General features: G+C 54.1%; 1 protein-coding gene across 12 annotated transcripts in view; it reads left to right on the top strand.

The window, feature by feature from the left end:
- The window catches only part of ACOT7 (acyl-CoA thioesterase 7), a 108,152-nt gene that overhangs the window by 53,809 nt on the left and 35,389 nt on the right, over nucleotides 1-18,954 (top strand). For all 12 annotated transcript variants that reach the window (XR_015143327.1, XR_015143328.1, XR_015143329.1 and 9 more), the window contains exons 3-5: nucleotides 4,900-5,056; nucleotides 9,338-9,429; nucleotides 13,931-14,045. Coding sequence is in view for 9 of the 12 variants with exons in the window: in XM_086344214.1 (XP_086200340.1) it covers nucleotides 4,900-5,056; nucleotides 9,338-9,429; nucleotides 13,931-14,045 (364 nt within the window). In the remaining 3 variants the exon portion in view is untranslated. The remainder of the gene's footprint in view (nucleotides 1-4,899; nucleotides 5,057-9,337; nucleotides 9,430-13,930; nucleotides 14,046-18,954) is intronic.

Below are 18,954 nucleotides of genomic sequence, written 5' to 3'. Positions count from 1 at the left end.
TTCGTAAAGCCCATTTTGACTTCATACTCCAAGATATCTGGCTCTAGGTGAGTGACCTCACCATCATGGTTATCCGGGTCAATAAGACCTTTTTTGTACTGTTCTTTGTATTCTTGCCACCTTTTCTTAATCTCTTCTGCTTCTGTTAGGTCCTCACTGTTTCTGTCTTTTATTGTGCCCATCCTTGCATGAAATCTTCCCTTGGTATCTCTAGTTTTCTTGAGGAAACCTCTGGTCTTTCCTATTCTATTGTTTTCCTCTCTTTCTTTGCATTGTTCACAAAAGAAGGCTTCTTTTATTTCTCCTTGCTATTCTTTGGAACTCTGCATTCACATGGATATATCTTTCCCTTTTTCATTTGTCTTTTGCTTCTCTTCTTTTCTCAGCTATTTGTAAGGCCTCCTCAGACAACCATTCTGCCTTTTGGCATTTATTTTTCTTGGGGATGGTTTTGGTCACCACCTCCTGTCCAACCTCTTAGGAACCTCTGTCCATAGTTCTTCAGGCACTCTATCAGATCTAATCCCTTGAATCTATTTGTCACTTCCACTGTATAATTGTAAGGGGTTTGATTTAGATCAATCCTGAATGGTCTAGTGGATTTCCCTACTTTGTTCAATTAAGTAGAATTTTGCAATAACGAGGTCACGATCTGAGCCACAGTCAGCTCCCCCCCCTTTTTTTTTTTTGTTGACTGTATAGAGCGTCTCCATCTTCAGCTACAAAGAATATAATCAGTCTGATTTCGGTATTGACCATCTGTTGATGTCCAAGTGTAGAGTCGTCTCTTGTGTTGTTGGAAGAGGGTGTTTGCTCTGACCAGTGCGTTCTCTTGGCAAAACTCTGTTAGCCTTTGCCCTGCTTCATTTTGTACTCCAAGGCCAAACTTGCCTGTTACTCTGGGTATCTCTTGTCTTCCTACTTTTACATTCCAGTCCCCTCTAATGAAAAGGACATCTTTTTTTGGTGTTAGTTCTAGAAGATTTTGTAGGTCTTCATAGCAGCCTCTTGCCGGCAGAGCTTGGAGAGTTCCAGAAGGGGCCCTCAGGCTGTGCCCTCATCCTTGCCTGGCTCTCTCAGCTCTTGCCTTTTCCACTTTGTGCCAGCGAGTGGTGCTGTAGCCCCACAAATGTACTGAGGGCTGGAAGCCCAGCAATTCCCTCAGGTTGTTTCAGCCTCAGGGGTGATGTGACTGTGGGCGGGTAAGGAGGGGTGAGGTGGGCGTGGAAGGGACAGGCCCCCCCTTGAATCAGAGGGTGAACCCACATGCTGTGCTTGCCTGCACAGCCCCTGCTGTGTCGCCGCTCTGGGGCCTGACTCCAGGACCTTTATAGGAACAGACTCCTGCCTGTCTGAGGCTGTCCTGGGAAAGGATGGACATGGGGGTCCCTGGCATCCCTTCCGAGAGGCTTGTTCTGTGGGTTTGGGGCGGGCTGGGGAAATGGCCTGTTTGCCAGGTGTCAGATGAGTTCTCACACAGGTGGGAGAGCTGTACTTTGCTGCTGTGGGTGGTGACAGGTGGCCAGTGGGAAGGGTGCAGACACACCAGGGCTCGAACTTTCACCTGTGAGCCCGACGTCTCCAGGCCCGCAGGAGGGTGCTGTGAGGACCAGCTGCCAAAGTGAAGCCCAGAGCTGGCACGGGATGCACAGACCCTCGGGAGCTGCCCAGCCAGCCCAGGGGTACCTGTGCCAGCACGCCCAGTGTCCTCAAAAAGCCGGCTGGTTTCTTGATTCTGATAGAAAGTTGTAAAAGTGCTGGGTGCTGTGATTGGCAGTGAAGATCAAACATAGGACTATCTTTAGTGTCATTTGGTTGATGTGGATTGAAAAGGAAGCTTATTCCATGATATATGAAGGACTGTTACAACTCAACAGCAAAAAATAAACAACCCATTTTAAAAATGGGCAGAGGAACTGAATAGACATTTTTCCAGTGAAGACGTGCAGATGGCCAGCAGGCGTGTGAAGAGATGCTCACCATCAGTAATCGTCAGGGAAATGCAGATCAGAACCATGAGATGGCAGCTCACGCCTGCCTGAATGGCTGTCATCAAAAAGACAACAGATAGGAAGTCCTATGTGGAGATAAAGGGATCCTTGCACACTGCTGGTAGGAGTGTAAACTGGTGCAGCCCCTGTGGAAAAGAGCACAGAGGTTAAAACTGATGGGCTTCCCAAGTGGTGCTAGTGGTAAAGAACCCGTCTGCCAGTGCAGGAGACGTAAGAGATGTGGGTTTGATCCGTGGGTTGGGAAGATCCTCTGGAGAAGGGAATGGCAACTCCAACATGCTTGCCTGGAGAATCCCATGGACAGAAGAGCTTGGTGGGCTACAGTCTATGGGGTCTCAAAGAGTCAGACACGACTGAAGCAACTTAGCACGCACACACATATGATCCAGTTATTCCACTTCTGAGTGTTTATCCAAAGAAAATGAAAAAACTAATTGGAAGTGGTATTTGCACCCCCTTGTTCATGGCAGCATTATTTCCAATAGCTGAGACCTAAGACAACCTAAGTGTCCACTGATGGATGAATAGGTAAAGAAATTGTGGGGAATTCTGTGGAAGTCCAGTGGTTAAGACTCTGCAATTTCACTGCCGAGGGCCCGGGTTTGATCCCTAGTCGGGCAACTAAGATCCTGAAAGCTGCACAGCCCAACTGAAAAAGAAAGAAAGAAGTTGTGGTGTATATATATGTACCCTGTGGAATGTTATACATAAAGAAAGATGGGATCTTGCCATTTGCAACAACATGGATGGACCAGGAGGGTGTTAGCTAAGTGACATAAGTCAGATGGAGGAAGACAGACACCTTGTGATTCACCCAGAGGTGAAATATAAAAAAGAAAGAAAAAATACATGAACAAACCAAACACAAGCATGTAGATACAGAGGACAGAGAACTGGTTACTAGAGAGAGGAAGGGGTGAAGTAGAGGGGGGTCAGGAGCAAGGTGGGTGAAGGAGTCATTGCTCAGTGAAGGATGGAAGCTGTATCCTTGGTGGTGAGCTCACTGTAGGGTGTGCAGAAGTAGAAACAGAACGCTGTACACGTGAAACTCATGCAGTGTTATAAATCAGCGCCTGTGTGCACGCTGTCATGCCCAACTCTTCGTGGCCCTGTGGGCTGCAGCCTGCCAGGTGCCTCTGTCCATGAGCTTCTCCAGGCGAGAGGGCTGGAGTTGACTGCCACGTCCTCCAGGGCATCTTCCTGACCTAGGGATTAAACCCATGTCTCTTGCGTCTCCTGCATTGGCAAGTGGATTCTTTACCACTTTACCACCTGGGAAGCCCTATAAACCAATGCTACCTCAATAAAAACTGAACCTACAAAAACTTGATTTTCAGGAGTCCTCTGGCGTCCAGTGGTTAAAACTCTTTCCAACACATTTTCTTTTGTATATACATATATGTGTCTATATATATATTTGACTGCACAAGGTCTTGGTTGTGGCACTCAGGATCTTTAGCTGTGGTATGTGAACTCTTAGTTGCAACATGTGAAATCTAGTTGCCTGACCAGGGATCAAACTCAGGCCCTCTGTGTTGGGAGCTTGGAGTCTTAGCCATAAGACCACCAGGGAAGTCCTAAGACTCCTTGTTTTCATTGCCAAGAGCCTTGAGGAACTAAGATCCCAGAAATTGTACACTGCACGGTGAGGCCAAAAAAACAAAAAACACCTGATTCTCAGTGCTGGGGCCTGGCGAGCACTCGGCCCTATTGAGAAGCACTGTGGGAACACTTGGTGAGGTGTGTGTTTGCTTCTGCCCAGAAAATCATCACCAAAAATGATTTAAATAAAAGAAAGCTCCTCACAGGGTTATTCAGAATAAGAAGCAATTGAGGTTGACCCAAATCTAATAGGAGGATACTCTGTTTGGCCATTAAAAAAATATCCTTGCAGTGGAGTATTGCGAAATGGCAGCTGTAGAAAGTGTTAAGAAAATGAAGGAGGAGGTGAGTCCCTCATTTTCATGAAGCGTGAGCTCCCAAGGGTTCCCCTCATGGCCGGGGACGTAAGCCTTCTTGTTCCTTTTGAGTTTTGAGTCATGAAAATGGGTTGTGTATTTAAAGGATAAAGAACATTTTTTAAAAAGAGATGTGATTGCTAAGAGCTTGTCATAACATGGGCAGGTTATTTTTCTTCCTGTTGAGTGAAAAAAGCAGATCGTGAAAGTGGATATTTAGCATATACACAGCTAGGTGAGATTATATATGACAACCATAGGTGAGTATAAGTGACAATTATGCATGACTACGAGTGTCAACTATATGCCTCAAACTGCAAAACGAGGAGCCAGGCAGACAAGTGAACCAGTAAAGCCTGTATTCTTGGGACAAAAAGCCGGGAAAGAAAGATCCCAAAGTAGAAGGCGTGGTTGTCTCTCGATGGGAGGGGTGAATTTTCCCTGCTCTGTCTACTTTTCTGTACTTCCCAAGTTTTCCATAACGAGTATGTACGCCTTTTTTCACTTTCCGTTATGCGAGTACTATGTATCCTTTGTAGAAAAGTCAGGAAAGAGAAGTTGCTTGGCATCCCATCACCCAGGATCACCTGTATCAACAGCTTTGCCCTGTTGCCCGCAGGCAGTGCTTCACCTCCTGGTTTTGAATTTAGGAGGGTATGCTGACAGTAACTTGCTCTAGTTTATTCTTTATTTAAAAAACCTTTTGTTTCTTTGGTCATGCCACACAGCATGTGAGGTCTTAGTTCCCTGGCCAGGGGATTGAACCCACGCCTCCTGCAGTGGAAGTGTGAAGTCCTAACCCCTGGACTGCCAGGGAAGTCCCATGACTTGCTTTACTGTAACCGTGGGGAAAAATACCCAGGGTCGTTTTAGGCGACCACGTCCAGGGTGGGGCCTTGGGACGACTGACCCACCTCTGGTCTTTGCAGGAGCGCTGCGTGGCTGCACTGGCCCGGGTGGAGCGCACGGACTTCCTGTCGCCCATGTGCATCGGCGAGGTGGCGCACGTCAGCGCGGAGATCACCTACACCTCCAAGCACTCGGTCGAGGTCCAGGTGCACGTGATGTCCGAGAACATCCTCACAGGTGACGTCCGCGTGCAGCAACGGGGGCCGTGGGGCAGGCGCAGCAGCCATGGCTCCTGGCTCATCCTGACACTGCGATGACCTCCCTGCATTCCCACCTCCACCTGTGGGCAGCAACCTCTGCGTCCTCGCTCTGCAGATGGGAAATGGGGGCATGGGGGTAGTTAGGCAATGAGCCGGGTGTGCGGCCCCCCTCCCCTCTGCCTTCCTGGGGTAGGGGCTGGCAGCCAACTGGTCTGGGCAGAGGGGTGGCAGCGGGCTAGGAGGGCACCAGCCACCTTCCAGCCCTGCTAATGTGCACCCAGTGGCCACCCTCCTGTCCCCAGCCCCTCACTGCTCCTTGGAGGACGCTGGCCTGGCCCTTGCTCTGCTCCCCAGGGGCCCCTGCAAGCCAGGCTGGTGCTCACTGGGTGAACCTTTGACTCGGGTTTGATCTGAATATTCTCTTCCTCAGAGTGGTAACCATGGAAACCCTTTTTCCTACCCCCACTGGGCGCTGCAGGGGAGTGTGGCTCCCATTCAGTCACTGCTTTTTATAACCAAGATGCTCATGAGGCAGGCAGCCTCCTTGGTGCCCTCGCTGCCCTGCTCTTCATCCCAGCCCACCCGGTGTCCCACCCAGAGGAGAGGCCCTGCTGGCTCTAGGAGAGGGAGCTGCCTGGGTCCTTGCCCCTCCTCCAACACCCCACCCTCAGCCGTGGCTGCCTGCGGAGTGCTGTGCTCAGAGATCTTCATGGGGCTCCAGGCTTCTCCCCCACACAGGCCAGGTGCTCAGTTACCCATCTAGAACATTCCCATGACTGCAGCAGGCCCAGCATAGTGAATGGTGCAGCTGAGGCAGTACCTGGGGCGGGGGGGGTGGTCAGCTGGCTTGTGCCCCATGTCCTGATCTGTGGCCTGAGCTCTGTGTTCAGGGCAGCTCCAGCGTCAAGAGACCTTGGATGCTGGTCTCAGGCTGTGGCACAGAAAGGGGTCCTCTGGTCCTGACTTCCCACATGGGCTAGCAGCCCACCATCCCGGAGAAGGCCCCTCCCATCTCCCCACCACCTGCCTCCTCCATGCCCACCCCCACCACAGTGACCCAGTCCTGCTCTCCTGGCCCGAGATGGGAGTAGAGTCTCCCCGCTCAGGACCCAAGGGAGGAAATGGCTGGCTGCACTCTCTGCTTCTCTTGAAATTCACACTTAGTCGATAGTGTTTTCAGCAGTGCTGGTTTTTTCATTGCAATTTTCTGGTGTCTCAAAACAGGGTAGGGGCCTGCTTTACAGATTCCTGTCATCCAGGCCCCCTTTCTGCACATCAGAGGCTTTGGGCAGGGAGGAAGCCCGTGAACAGAATGGCATCACACTGAGTGGGGACGAGAGGCAGGGGACAGGGGGCCTCTTGGGCTTTCAGACTGGAGCTCACCTCTGCCAAGTGGCAGGGATCCTGGGATCTTGGCTCCTCCCACCAGAGGTGGTTCTCAAGGGGACACACTTGGTTGTCACAATCAGGGGGATGCTGCCGACTGCCTGGTGACCAGCCTGGGTGTCTGCAGAGGGAGGCTGAGGAGGCTGGCGCTGGACTGCTGATGTCTGAGGGGAGTGGGCATGTCCCCTGCCCCTGCAGCTTCCGTTGGCTCATGATGGACAGGGACTCAGTCACTGATGAAGGAAGGAAGGAAGGAAGGAGTGGAGGAGTCGCTCCTGTGCTGAGAGGAAGCCAGCAGGGGGCGCTGTCTAGAACGACAGCGCTTTCTTCTTTCTTTGCAGGACCCTCCCTCTGTGGGCAGGAGTGGGCAGTGCTCACCCAGTGCCCCGTGCTAGCGACACGAAACCCCCTGCTTCGTGATCAGGATGCTCTCCACGTGCCCCCCGGCCTCCCCCCGCCCCCCCCCCCCCGCCCCCAACACACACAGAATCCCCAGCTGCCCTGGCCCTGAAGGGTGGGCACACAGTCTAAGCTGCCCCGAGGATAGAAGTGGCTGTGCTCTGCACTCCCTCCCGGAACAGCGGGCAGGCTGCGGGCATGTGACGGGGACAGAGGCCCAGTGGAGGACGGGCTGGCCAGCACTGCCCAGCTTTTTGACACGGGGGAGGGCCGAGGCCGCGGGAGAAACCCGAGGCCGGATCATGGGGTGGATGTGAACGCTTGGAGCCCTGGGGCTGCGTCTTTTCTCCAGGGCTTGGTCGCCTTGCCCACGAGCCCCTGCTGCAGGTCCGGGCACCCTCCTCCCACCTTGATCTCACATCCAGGTCCCCCTCTGGGTCTTGGCACTATGTCAATATCTCTGTCATCCTCTGTCCGTCTTTCCATGTTTGGGTCTGTGTGAGTCTCTCTTATCCTGGGACCCTGTGTCTCAAGATCTTCCTACCTTGATGCATCTCTGCCTGCGTGTCCACTGGGATGTGAGGGCAGGCCGTGTGGCTGCCTGGTCCAGAACAGGGCTGCCCAGAGGGGCTTCGAACACGGCCAGGTGGGGAGACCAGGCTGCGCAGACAAACAGGCGATGAGGCTGAGCCAGGAGGCTGCTCGTGTGCCGTCTCTGTATTTCACAGCCCCTGGAGGCAGGGCCCCCGTTCTGCGCGTCCCCCTCACTCGGGGCCGTGCCGCCTTCAAGAGGCAGCCTGGCGAGCATGCGCCCAGGCAGACAACCAGCAAACCTTTGCTCATTCATCTCCAGCAACTGTCAAAATATTAAGCTCACTGGGATGTGATTGCTGCGAAACGCTCCAGAAAATGGCTGGGAGCCTCAGAATTTCAGAATAGATGTTTTCAGTGCTGCCGTTGTCTTTTGGTGGTTTTATTGAATGATAGAGAAAGCACAGTTCGAGTGTTTTGCCTCATTTGCTCCATGATGTTCATTTGGGTTTGGAGGAGGGCCACTCCGCGTTTCCGTGGAAACGGGCCATCAGGCTGGCTCTAGCTGAATCGGACAGGAAATCTTTACTCCCCAGAGCAGGTTGTCAGAATCACTCTCCATCACAGAGCAGTGAAGATATTTTTCCATGTTGTTTGCCTGTGATCCTGGTGGTGCTGTGGAAACGTCCTGGTGGGCCTCGCCCTCTTTCTTACTGACCTGCTGGGGCTCGGCCTGGACCTTTGGTCTAGTTTAAGGGAAAAAACGGAGGCCCCAGGATCGCCTTGAGGGGGCAGGTCAGAGGAACTGGTAGGAGGCATTTAGGGCCAGGCCCCCAGGCTGCTTCCTCTATTCTACTTACTCTCTGTCCTGAAGTTCTCCTGTTCTCTGCTACATGCAATCTTCCACATCAAAGAGGCAACTTTTAACAGGCATCCTCACAAACATTAATACTTTTCTGAAATTATGGGGTCTGGGAGGCATTGAGCTTCTGTATGAACCTAGGCAAGCCCCTTGACTTCTCTGGGCTTCAGTGTCCTCCTGCACAAGTGAGAGGTGTGGACCCAGGGATCTCTGGGCTCTTTCGGCCCGTGATGTTCAGCCCGGACAGCCCTCCCGCCCTGGGAGCCCCACTCTGCCCTGAGGCCAGGCTTGGTGCCCAGAGAGGGTTCTGTTTCTTGCTGTTCACCCCAGAGCTGAAGCCAGCAGCTCACAGTGCTCTCTCAGCCCCGACGTGGGAGCATCTGGAGTGAGGCTGAGTCCCCCCAACTGTGCCTGGTGTGGCGCCCCCCCACCCGGAAGGGGGACCTGGTGGGGGGTGGGCTGTACTCTGGCTGTGCCCTTGGCCCCGCCTCCACAACCCTCAGCCTCACATCCGTGAGCTGCTTCCTGCCCACCCAGAGCTTTTCTCAGTGGCCTTTGCACCAGTGGATGGGTCCTTCAGAGGATGTTCCTGTTCTGTGTGTCGTGATGTCCAGTTCCTCAGCGGGGCCTTCTTCCATGAGATCTGTCAGCTGGGATCTCTCCATGGAGATGGGGCCCAGCCTGGCTTTGTCCTGCTTTTCCCTGGGAGGAGGCTGAGGCCAATCTGCCCGCCCCACCCCAGCCTAGCCCTTCCCTCTCCCTCCCTCTGGAGGCTCCTTGGAGGCCTGCCTGGAGTTGGCGCCCTCCAGATGTGGGCCTTCTGAGTTAGAAAGTCCTAGAAAGCTGGCAGGCCCCCCAGCTTAGACCAGAAGATCTGAAGTCTTCCCAGCAGCCTCATTGTGGGGCCACATGCTGGGGCGGGGGTTCCCCAGCTGGGGCCCACGCTTCCCCCTAGTCTGTGCCCACACTTGCACCTCGAGGCTGAAGGAGGCCTGGGGGTGGGGGCCAGAGGTGGCATTGGCCTTGCCTGCCACCCTGCCGGCTCCCAGGACATTCCTCACATGTCTTTCTTCTTTGAAGGTACCAAAAAGCTGACCAATAAGGCCACCCTGTGGTACGTGCCCCTGTCGCTGAAGAATGTGGACAAGGTCCTGGAGGTGCCTCCGGTTGTGGTAAGGAGACCCTGCCCACTTTTCTCAGGCAGGGGGCAGGGAGGACCAAGTCTTAGGAGATTTAGAGGCATAGGGGGAGGGACAACCCTTCATGCAGAGAAGGCCAGAGCGGCTGGCCTGGGCCCTGCAGATACCAGACCTCCTTGGAGGGCCCTGGTCAGAGGCAAGATGGGCAACAGGACTGTGCAGGTGGCCAGTCTAGGGGAGACCACAGTCCTGGGGAGACAGGCTGAGACATCTCTGTTTCAGCCCCACTCTCTCTCCCGCCATGTCCACTTCCTTCCTTGGTTTCTCTCGTTTGGGTTTTTCTCTGGACAGATACGTCTGTGCATGAAGAGACTTCGTCTTCTTCATGCCCCACTGCAGGCAGGCTCGGCAGGCAGGCGTTCCGAGGGGGAGATTAGGCTGATAGAGGGGTTTAACTCCTCCCCTCACAGCGTCCCACCTCTCCTCCTGTGGTTCCCCTACCTCTGGATGTTCCAAGGACATCTGTGACCTGCTCTCCCTGGAGGCCAGGTGCTCTGCTCTCACCCCTGCAAGGAGCAGTTCTCAGAGAGGCCTGGGCTTGGCTTAGCCGTGTCTGCCCCTACAGGGAGCATTTTTCTGTGGCCGAGATGTCCAGAGAAGAAACTTCTAAGAAACAGTAAAGTGGGGACCCAGGCAGTTAGGGACTGTATCGCACTCACGGAGGAGCACTCCCTAGTCTCCTCCTTGCCCCCCTACCACAGGCCCTTCCCACTCTCTGTCGTGTACCCCGACTGCCCGTAGGCCTAGGGCAGTGGGGGCTTGCTCCCTGTCATCTTGCCGGGGGGGATGGGCTCCCAGCCCATAGCTCATGTCTGACCAGCACGCTGCCTGCCCAGTCAAGGCCCTGGGGAGTTGGGGGAGGGCCACTCAGCTTCTGCGCTCCAGCTGACCTTAAGTCTAGACTTTTAAACAGCATTCCTGGTGTCAGGCGTTCTCTCCACATGGACCGGGAAGGGTGATCAGACCTTGGTCTGCATCTGGTTGGTAGTCCTGGGTTTGGTACCGTGAGGGCAGGGTGGTGGTGGTGTCTGCAGCTCCGGGCTGCCTGTCCCTCCACATGTGAGGAGAGGGCAGGTTCTCCGGGCCAGATTCCCACATGTCCCATCTGTTTGAGTTTCCCGGGAGCCCCTGTGACACAGCCTAGGGGCTTGAACTGCAGTTCGTTCTCCCAGTTCTGAGGCCAGAAGTGCAGAATCACAGTGCCAGCTGGGCTGCGCTCCTGCCGGAGGCTCTGAGCCAGGGGTGATCCTTCCCATGTCGTCTAGTTCAGGCATTCCAGACGTTCTTTGACCTGTGATCACATCCCTCCAGGCTCTGCCTATGCGGTCACCTGGCTGCCTTTCCGTTTGTGTGTGTGTGTGTGCACACGAGTGCACGTGTCTTAACTAATTATTCCTGCACAGACCCTAGTTCCCAGATAGGTCACATGCTGAGTCCCAGGTGGACAGGAATTCTGACAGGCTGCTGTTGAAGCCAGAACACTGGCCTTCAGTCCAGCCCACTCTCCCTCTCTCCGTCTCTTCCTCCCTCCCTGTCTGCACCACCTACACCCCGCTCCGACCCCTGCCCACCACGTTCTTCCTGGAGCTGCTCTCTTTGCTGCTGACCATTTTGTCATTTTCAAGCAGCACTGACTGAGGGGTTTTAAGACCCAAGAAGCAGGTGTGAGTCTGAGGCTCAGTGACTGTCTCTTTAGAAAGTACAAGTGTGCTTATCCTCGGTTTCATCTTTCCCACTAAGTGCTTGATGTTAAATTAGCCACATCTCATGTAAACACTCAAACACTATTATTTAACTTTTAATTTTCAGATGCTACACAGTTTTAGAAGTCTCCAGCAGGCCTTATCTCTGGCTTCAGTAGCCACGTGATACGTCTTCAGGGGTTGCTGCTGAAGGAAGATTCCTGGGCCAGGCACATCAGCTTTTGCTTCCTTCTGGCTCCTGGAGGCAGGGAGTGGGGTGGGCCTGGGTGCTGAGAGCTGGTGGGTTTTTAGCCAGCAGGGGAGGGGCAAGCAACATCGGGCTCTGCTGGCTCCTGTCCCCCTCCCCACGGGGACAGGGCGGCTCTGCATGTCACCCCTCTCGTCCCCCGCTTTCCCTCCCACATCCTGGCGTGGGCCCCCTGTTTCTCTCCCATTCCCTTTGTTTAGCCGGGTTTGATGAGACATAAATATCAACCCTGCCCATGTTGCAGGGGATGTGGGAAGTGTTCCACTGGGTACAGAGAGAGCTCCAGATGGGAGAAGCTATGTGGCTTACAGCTGCAGCCATTGCTAATATTTATTTACGTTTTCTTCCCCCCAACATGTGCTAGGCCCATGTACAAGCCTTCGCTTGACTCACATATAGGTCTGCTGTTTTCCGGGGCACAGCCCATCTGAGTCCTGGAGAGCCTGGCTCTGACTCCCAGGAGCATGGACACTCAGGTGCTGGGAGCTTGGCCGTCAGGCTTCCTAGGTCCTGCTAGCCTCCTCTAGCCGACCCCACACTGATAGTGGTTATTTAGTGAGTACATACGTCACTCTGCCTCTGTGTGTGTATCTTACGTGTCTCACACATGCAGGTATGTTACGTTGATCATACATACATCCCACACATACATATACATAGATGTCTCACAGAGCATACATCGCACACATGCACACACACTGCTGTCACACGTACACGTGTGTGTGTGGATCGACCACATGAGTGCCTCTTCCTGGGGAAGCCCAGCTGTCCCCTGTGGTGTCACTCAGCGAGGACTTCGTCACTATGCTCCACCTCGTCCCCCAGGGACCAGGGACCTTGGTGACCCTGTGATGAATCAAGAGACCTCTGGTGGCTTGGGGACAGCTGTGGCCCCCGAGAGGCTGGGGGAGCACTGGAGAGTGGACTCTGGTTTTTACTGGTGTGTCAATGTGAGCTTGAGTCAAAAGGCTTACTCAGACTGTTGCCTGGGATGTTTGGGCAGTCTTCTGCTTCGAGTCAGCTGAGTCTGATGAGCCCTTGGGGATGAATGGGTGTCAGCCCATCGAGAGCATGCTCTCATGACGTGTCCCCAGATTTTAAGTCAGCAGGAGGCGTTGGTTTGTGAAGAGGCTACGTTTTCTTGGTCCTAGTGGCTGGTGTCAGAGCCGGGGCCCCTGTCAGCCCCACGTGAGTGCAGAGGTCTCATGATCCTGCTGGACATGAGGATTTATTAGCCTGGGGAGGTTGGCTCTTTTTTAAAAAATCTCTTTAAAGGCATTTCTTGAGGACACGTAAGTCGTCCCTCAGCTTTCCTAGAAAGGCACAGCACAGTCTCTGCTCTTGGAGGCCTTGCTCTGTGTGGTGGGACGTGAGGGATCATCTGTTTATGGAGGGAGAGGCTAGGGGCTCCATGGCGCTCTCCACACCCACCATGCTTTGTTTCTTTGGGACATACCACCCGACTCCATTCAAAGCCTCCTTCAGAGACGGACTCTCAAGCCCAAGATGATGGTAATGAAGCCATTGAATGTGTTCAGACTTGGGTGGTTTTGCAGCTGAGCCACTTGCAAGAAAAGCAAGATATTTAAAACCAGCTTTTGAAAGAAGGTCTGAAATTGCAGGGTCAGAGAGGAGCACGCAGGGCCCGGAGCCCAGCTGCTTCTCCACCGGCTGAGCAGGAGATGCAAGTGAAATGGATGTAAGGGCAGAGGTCAGAGCCCGTCAGGAGAGTGGCCAGGCAGGGGTCAGCAGGGAGGCCCTGAGGACCCCAGACCTCCCCAGTGGATCCCGGGACAGAGGGTGTTGCCTGCACTGGGCCCTAGCGCAATGGGCACCAGAGGACGCAACATTCTCCATTATGCCATGTTTATTTTCACGTTTATATTTACCTTCTTGGATCAGAATACCCATGATCCATCAGGGGAGCTTTGGTGGGTGTTCCTTATACACCAGCAGCCTGCTCGAATGGCTGGGAGTCAACGGAGTGAGGCTGCCCAGTGTCTAGGGCACACGGGGACCTGCCCGCTCCTCTCCTGGTCTTGGGGGCAGCCTTTCTGGGGCTCCCCAACTCTCTAGTTCTGTGTTTAGGAAGGACTGGGGCAGCTATATATAACATGGAAAGTGGCTGAGATTATCAGTGTGATGTTTTAATGGTGAAAAACTGGGAGCAGACTAAGTGTCCAGATATTATGGATCCATCACATAAATTATGGCAGGATGATACATGAGAGGAGGGAAAGCTATGACTTTTGAGCTTCATGTACAGCACGGCAGAACCTTTTATACACATGGGCAGAAAAGCAGTTCCAGGGAGGACGTCACTCAAACATCTGACCCAGACTCTCTTGCTCAGGGAGGTCTCCGTGGTATTTCCCCCTCCTCTGTGTCTTCATTATTTATATTGAGTGTGTATTGTCCGAGAAAGAAGAGATAGTTCCAGTTGCAGGAAGGCGGGGCACACGGGAGGCGACTTAGGGACCAGGCCTGACCTTCTCCCGTTCTCCCACCCTGCCCTGCCCCGCAGTACTCCCGGCAGGAGCAGGAGGAGGAGGGCCGCAAGCGCTACGAGGCCCAGAAGCTGGAGCGCATGGAGACCAAGTGGCGCAACGGGGACATTATCCAGCCCGTCCTGAACCCAGGTAGGAGCTGGGCTGCAGTCTGGGGGCCAGGGCGGCGAGGCCTGCTCATGAGCATTGTCTTGCTGGGGCCAGTGCGTCCCCAGGTGTTGTCTTGTGGGGCACCGTCCCTTTGACCCTGCATCTTGCAAGCCCTGTCCAAGTGGCATAGCTGACCATGGGGCTAGGGGACAACCCTGAAGGCCTTGGTGTATTTGCTGCCATGGAGTGCTGACTGGGAGGCCCCCCAAGGGGAGGGGCCCCGCTGCCTGAGCAGAGGGATGCACACCTAGCCACGAAGAGTTTGTCCCTCTAGTTTACCTGGAGTGCGTTTTTGATGGGATTTCCAGCTCATAAAAAAGTCAGAACTTCCTTGGTGACACAGTGAATAGGAATCCACCTGCCAGTGCAGGGGATACAAGTTCAATTCCTGATCTGAGAAGATCCCACATACCCCGGAGCAACTAAAAGCCTGTGAGCCATAACTTGAGCCTGTGCTCTAAAGCCCAGGAGTCACAACTACTGAAACCCCCTGAGCACCCTAGAGTCTATGCACTGCAATTACTGAGCCCGTGCACCTACAGCCTGTGCTCTGCAAGAGAAGCCACTGTAATGAGAAGCGTGCACACCACAACTGGAGAAAAGCAGACACAGAAAGCAAGGAAGACCCAACACAGCCAAGGAAGAAACCACAGGATGGCAGCAGCATTTCCCACATTGTTCTTCCCGGGCCCACTGCCCAGACGTGGGTTCAGTAGACGGACTCTGAGCACCCAGACTGCTTGGGGCGCAGAGAACTCTGCCAGGCTCGGCTCCTCCCGGCTGCTTCCTCCAGTCTTCCTCTTCGTGCCTGGAGGGCTGCGGCCGTAACAAAACCTCCGTCCACAGTCCCGATAGGTAAGGGAGGCTGTCCCCCGAGTCCCTGATGGAACAGATTCAGGGCTGGGCCTCGGGGCCTTGGCCTGGTGTCGCACGTCACCCTCCTCTGCGCACACCTGACCGCATCTTCCTGCTGGAGCATGGGCTGTGTGTCCTGTCTCCGTGTTGGCCAGGCTCCCGGGGTGAGCGTCTGTGTCCCATGCTGGATCCCAGAGCAGCACCTCACGGGCCCTGCGTGCGGCTGGTGTGGCTCCTGATCTGGCCCTTGCCTGCTGTCTGAGGACCGGCCCCAGGTCACCCCTTCCTCACTCGATGCTGCTGCTCCTGAGCCCTGGGCTCTACCCCTCTCCCACTAATGAGTGCAGTGAGCTCCAGGGCCTGGGCTGGAGAGATTGAGGCTCTCGTGATGACTCCAGTGTGTCCAGGCTCTGGGCACGTGCCACAGGCGGTCAGCGACCTCAGTCCCAGGCTCTGCTTTCAGGAGGGTGGGTGAGCAGACAGGTCATGAGAGGCACAGAGGGACATGGGGGAGATGCGATGTCTAAAGAAAGACACAGACTTGGTGTTGGGGGAGTTCCTGGGAGAGAGGCTGGAGCAGGTTGAATGGCAACTCCCTCCACCCAGAATACAGATCACACCAAGTCCCTGGGCCCTGTGACTGCACCCTGATTCGCGGAGGGGGGCCTCTGCAGATGGAATCAAGTTAAGGATCTTGAGGTGCCCCAAATCCATTGACCAGTGTCCTTCTCAGAGACAGAAAGGGAGCAGCAGCGTCAGCCCGAAAGCAGCAAAGAGAGGGGCTGGGAAGAGGAGCTGGCTGGCCTCTGAGGGCTGAATCCACCCCTCCTGGGGCGATTGCTGGCCAGTGCTGGGACAGAAGTTGGGGCTGAAGGCAGTCTCGGGCTTTGAGGGCCATGGGGTTAATCCTGGCTTACTCCTTTGACTGACTGTCTGGGAAACTAAAATTACTCAGGGTTTTCAATCAGTTTAAACTCCTTCGCTCATGAGATTATTTTCTGTTTGCCATTCTCTGATTGTAAATCTGATACATAGTATTTTTTAGGATCTCATACTCTCCAGTGATATTACTGTAAGATGGCATTCTGAATCTCAAGCTTTTGTGATAGATTTTTATAAGCTCTTTAGTTTTTCCTTTTCTGGCCCTAATAAAAATGCATCTTTCTCAGCAATAGGGACTGACTTTTAACCACTTCTTAAAGAAGTCACATATCTCTGCAGGGTTTTTGAGCACTGCCGTGTGCGCTTGGCACTGGGGTCTCCTAACACTTGTGCCCCTCCCTGTGGGAGGACCCCCGCCCTGCCTTGGGGAGGCAGGCTTGACCCTGGACTTGCCACCCCACCACACGCAAGTCCCTCTGGATCTGCAGCTCTCCGTTACTTTTGCAGTCAGAATCAGATTTCATCTCTGTGGCTGTTGCCTAGCAACCCCTGCGAGGGCCAAGTTCATCTTTCAGGTGTCTTTTCAGAGAGTCTGGGAGTTTTTTAGAAGGCCAGTTTTTCTTACTGTGTTTTCTCCATCTGACAAGACAAAATACAGTTACCTTGAACTCTTCAGTTCATGACCGTTAGTTGTCCAGCCTTAACTGTGTAGGGACTGTCTAGTCCTGTAACCCACCGTCCATTCTGGGGGCTCTCGGGTTTATGACGGAATTAGCTCTGCCTCTTCCCTGGCCTTTGGGTTTGAAGCAGTATCACCTTGAAGTCTGATCCCACACTCCCCAGTGTGCCCATTGCTAGGGCAGCCAGGGTCTTTTTTTATTTGTTTGTTTTTTGGTTGTGCTGGGTCTTTGTTGCTGTGCATGGGCTTTCTCTAGCTGAGGTGAGCAGGGGCTACTCTTCCTTGTGGTGCTTGGGCTCCTCACTGCATGGCTTCTCTTGTGAAGCACGGACTCTAGGGTGCCTAGGCTCAGTAGTTGCCACGCGCAGGCTCAGTAGTTGTGGCTCTTGGGCTTAGTTGTTCCGTGGCATGTAGAATCTTCCTGGACCAGGGATCGAACCCATGTCCCCTGCATTAGCAGGTGGATTCTTATCCACCGAACCACCAGGGAAGTTCAACAGCTGGGGTCTTGATGAATCAGACCATCCCCTCATTCTTGGGCTGGGCCTGGACCCTGCCTCCCTGAGGTCAGCCAGTACCTGACCACTCCTGCTGGCCAGTCCATTCTGAGCCACCCACAAGAGGGCTTGGTGCTTGCCCACTGGGGGCTGGCCCTGGATGGGAGAGCCTTCTTCCTGGGGTCTGGCCAGGCCCTGTCACCCCACCTCCCAGCACCACTTGTCCTGGGGAGGAGGAGGGAGCAGAATAAGGAACCTCTGGGCTTGGACCCCAGCTCTGCTCTGTGGGGACTTAGCCTGTCTGTGCCTCAGGTTCCTACTGTGGGCATGAAGGAGGGGGGCGGGGGGGTCTGTGCTGATCTCTGGCTGCCCTGGGGACCTCAATCAGTTTCCAGACATCATTCTGAAATTGCAGGTTCAAAGATGAGGCGCATTAGTCAAGGCCATGGTAGCTGCTTACACTCACTAGTGTGTAATGCTAGAGGTTTATTCCCTGTAAAGTCCTAATCCGGGGAATCTCCTCCAGGAGGTGGGGACCTTGGCCTCATAGCTCCACCTCTGTGTCAGGTAGCTCCTGGCGCCTTGGGAGGGGAAGGAGCAGGGAGGCTGTCTGTCAGGGGCTCGATGGGTTGGCCCTGGGTCGGGACACTTCTGCTCACTCTCCTGTGGGGGCTGGAAAGTGTGGTCCAGGCGGGAAGCAGGCGAGGAGACAGGCCTGCCTGGTTCTCCCTCCTGGTCCCGTGTGTGCACGCCACCCTCAAGGACAGCGACCACCATTGTGTCCAGCCCCACGTCTGTTTGTTAGGGCAGCACTGGTCACAATCACAGGTGACCCCTGTATGTCTGTGCCTCGCCCTCGAGCTTTGAAGACCCATCTCAGGTTTCTCTCTGGTTCCCCTAAGAGACAGGGTGTAAAGAACAGGGGAAGGGCCACTGAGGATGACCAGGGACAGGAGGTGACTGTGGACCCCCCTGGCACAGTCCCAGCCTCCAGAGCCCCCTGAATCCCCAGAGTTACAGCTCATGGCCCAGGGAAGGAGCGCTTGAGGGTGTGTGTGCATTTTTCTTTCCCATCAGAAGTTTGGTGTTTTCACTTGTTAAAAGCACATCAATGCGGGTTCCAAGAACACTGAATTAGTAGACACGGCTTAATTGATATTTTAAACATTACTATAGAAAACTGGGGGACATCTCTTTGACTCGGTGGTTATAGTTATTTCAAATGGCTTGTCATTTGAATAAGTAGATAGTTGACATGACAAAGATTTTTGTGTGCTATTTCCATTGTTAGAAATTAAAAAAAAAATCTTTTGTCATTGTCCACCCGCAGACCTCTTAACTGGTCAGAGCAGTTCCTGAGAGCGGGCCAAATTTGAGGCTTTCATTTCCATTCATGCTGTAAAATAGCTGCTTTGATGTTTTTTTATGAGCAGGACACAAAGCGGAGAAAGCACCACAGGGTACTGCGTGGCTCTCGGTGCCTTTTTGTTCTTTGCAGAGAGAGGCCCAAGGGAGACAGTCCTTGAAGATCGGGTGTGTTGTGGGCTGCTAGTGCTGCCCTGGAGTGGTTCTCTGATGGCTGTGTTGGCAGAGGGACTTAGCTGGTATCCTCTGTGGTCCTCAGGCTGTGCCCCTCCACCCAGTCACCCCAGGCCACAGTAGGCGTGGCCATGGGTGCACCTGACCAGCAGGGGCCATGATCTCCTCCTGAGCAGAAAGAGGGTTTTGGGTGCTCTTCTCCACTTGGAATGAAGTTAGGAACGGGGCAGGGCAGCGTCTTGGGCACTTTCTCAGGGCCTCCCTTCTCATCCAGTGTAGTGTGTCCAGCGATGTTTCCTTGAGACTCAGTGTGGTTCCCCAATGATCTGGACTGTTCTGGACGAGCCCGGGCCTGGGAGGCAGCTGGGAGAGGAAGCATCTCCTCCTGGGGGTCGTCTGCGCTGACCACAGTTCCCAGGGATGCTGGGGGCCCTTGAGC

Source organism: Bos grunniens, chromosome 16, assembly GCF_055505025.1.
Source record: "Bos grunniens cultivar Pamir isolate PY7600 chromosome 16, Bosgru_T2T1.0, whole genome shotgun sequence".
NCBI classification, from domain to species: domain Eukaryota; kingdom Metazoa; phylum Chordata; class Mammalia; order Artiodactyla; family Bovidae; genus Bos; species Bos grunniens.
Note: the sequence above shows the minus strand (reverse complement) of the source record. Positions and strands in the feature narration are given on the sequence as shown.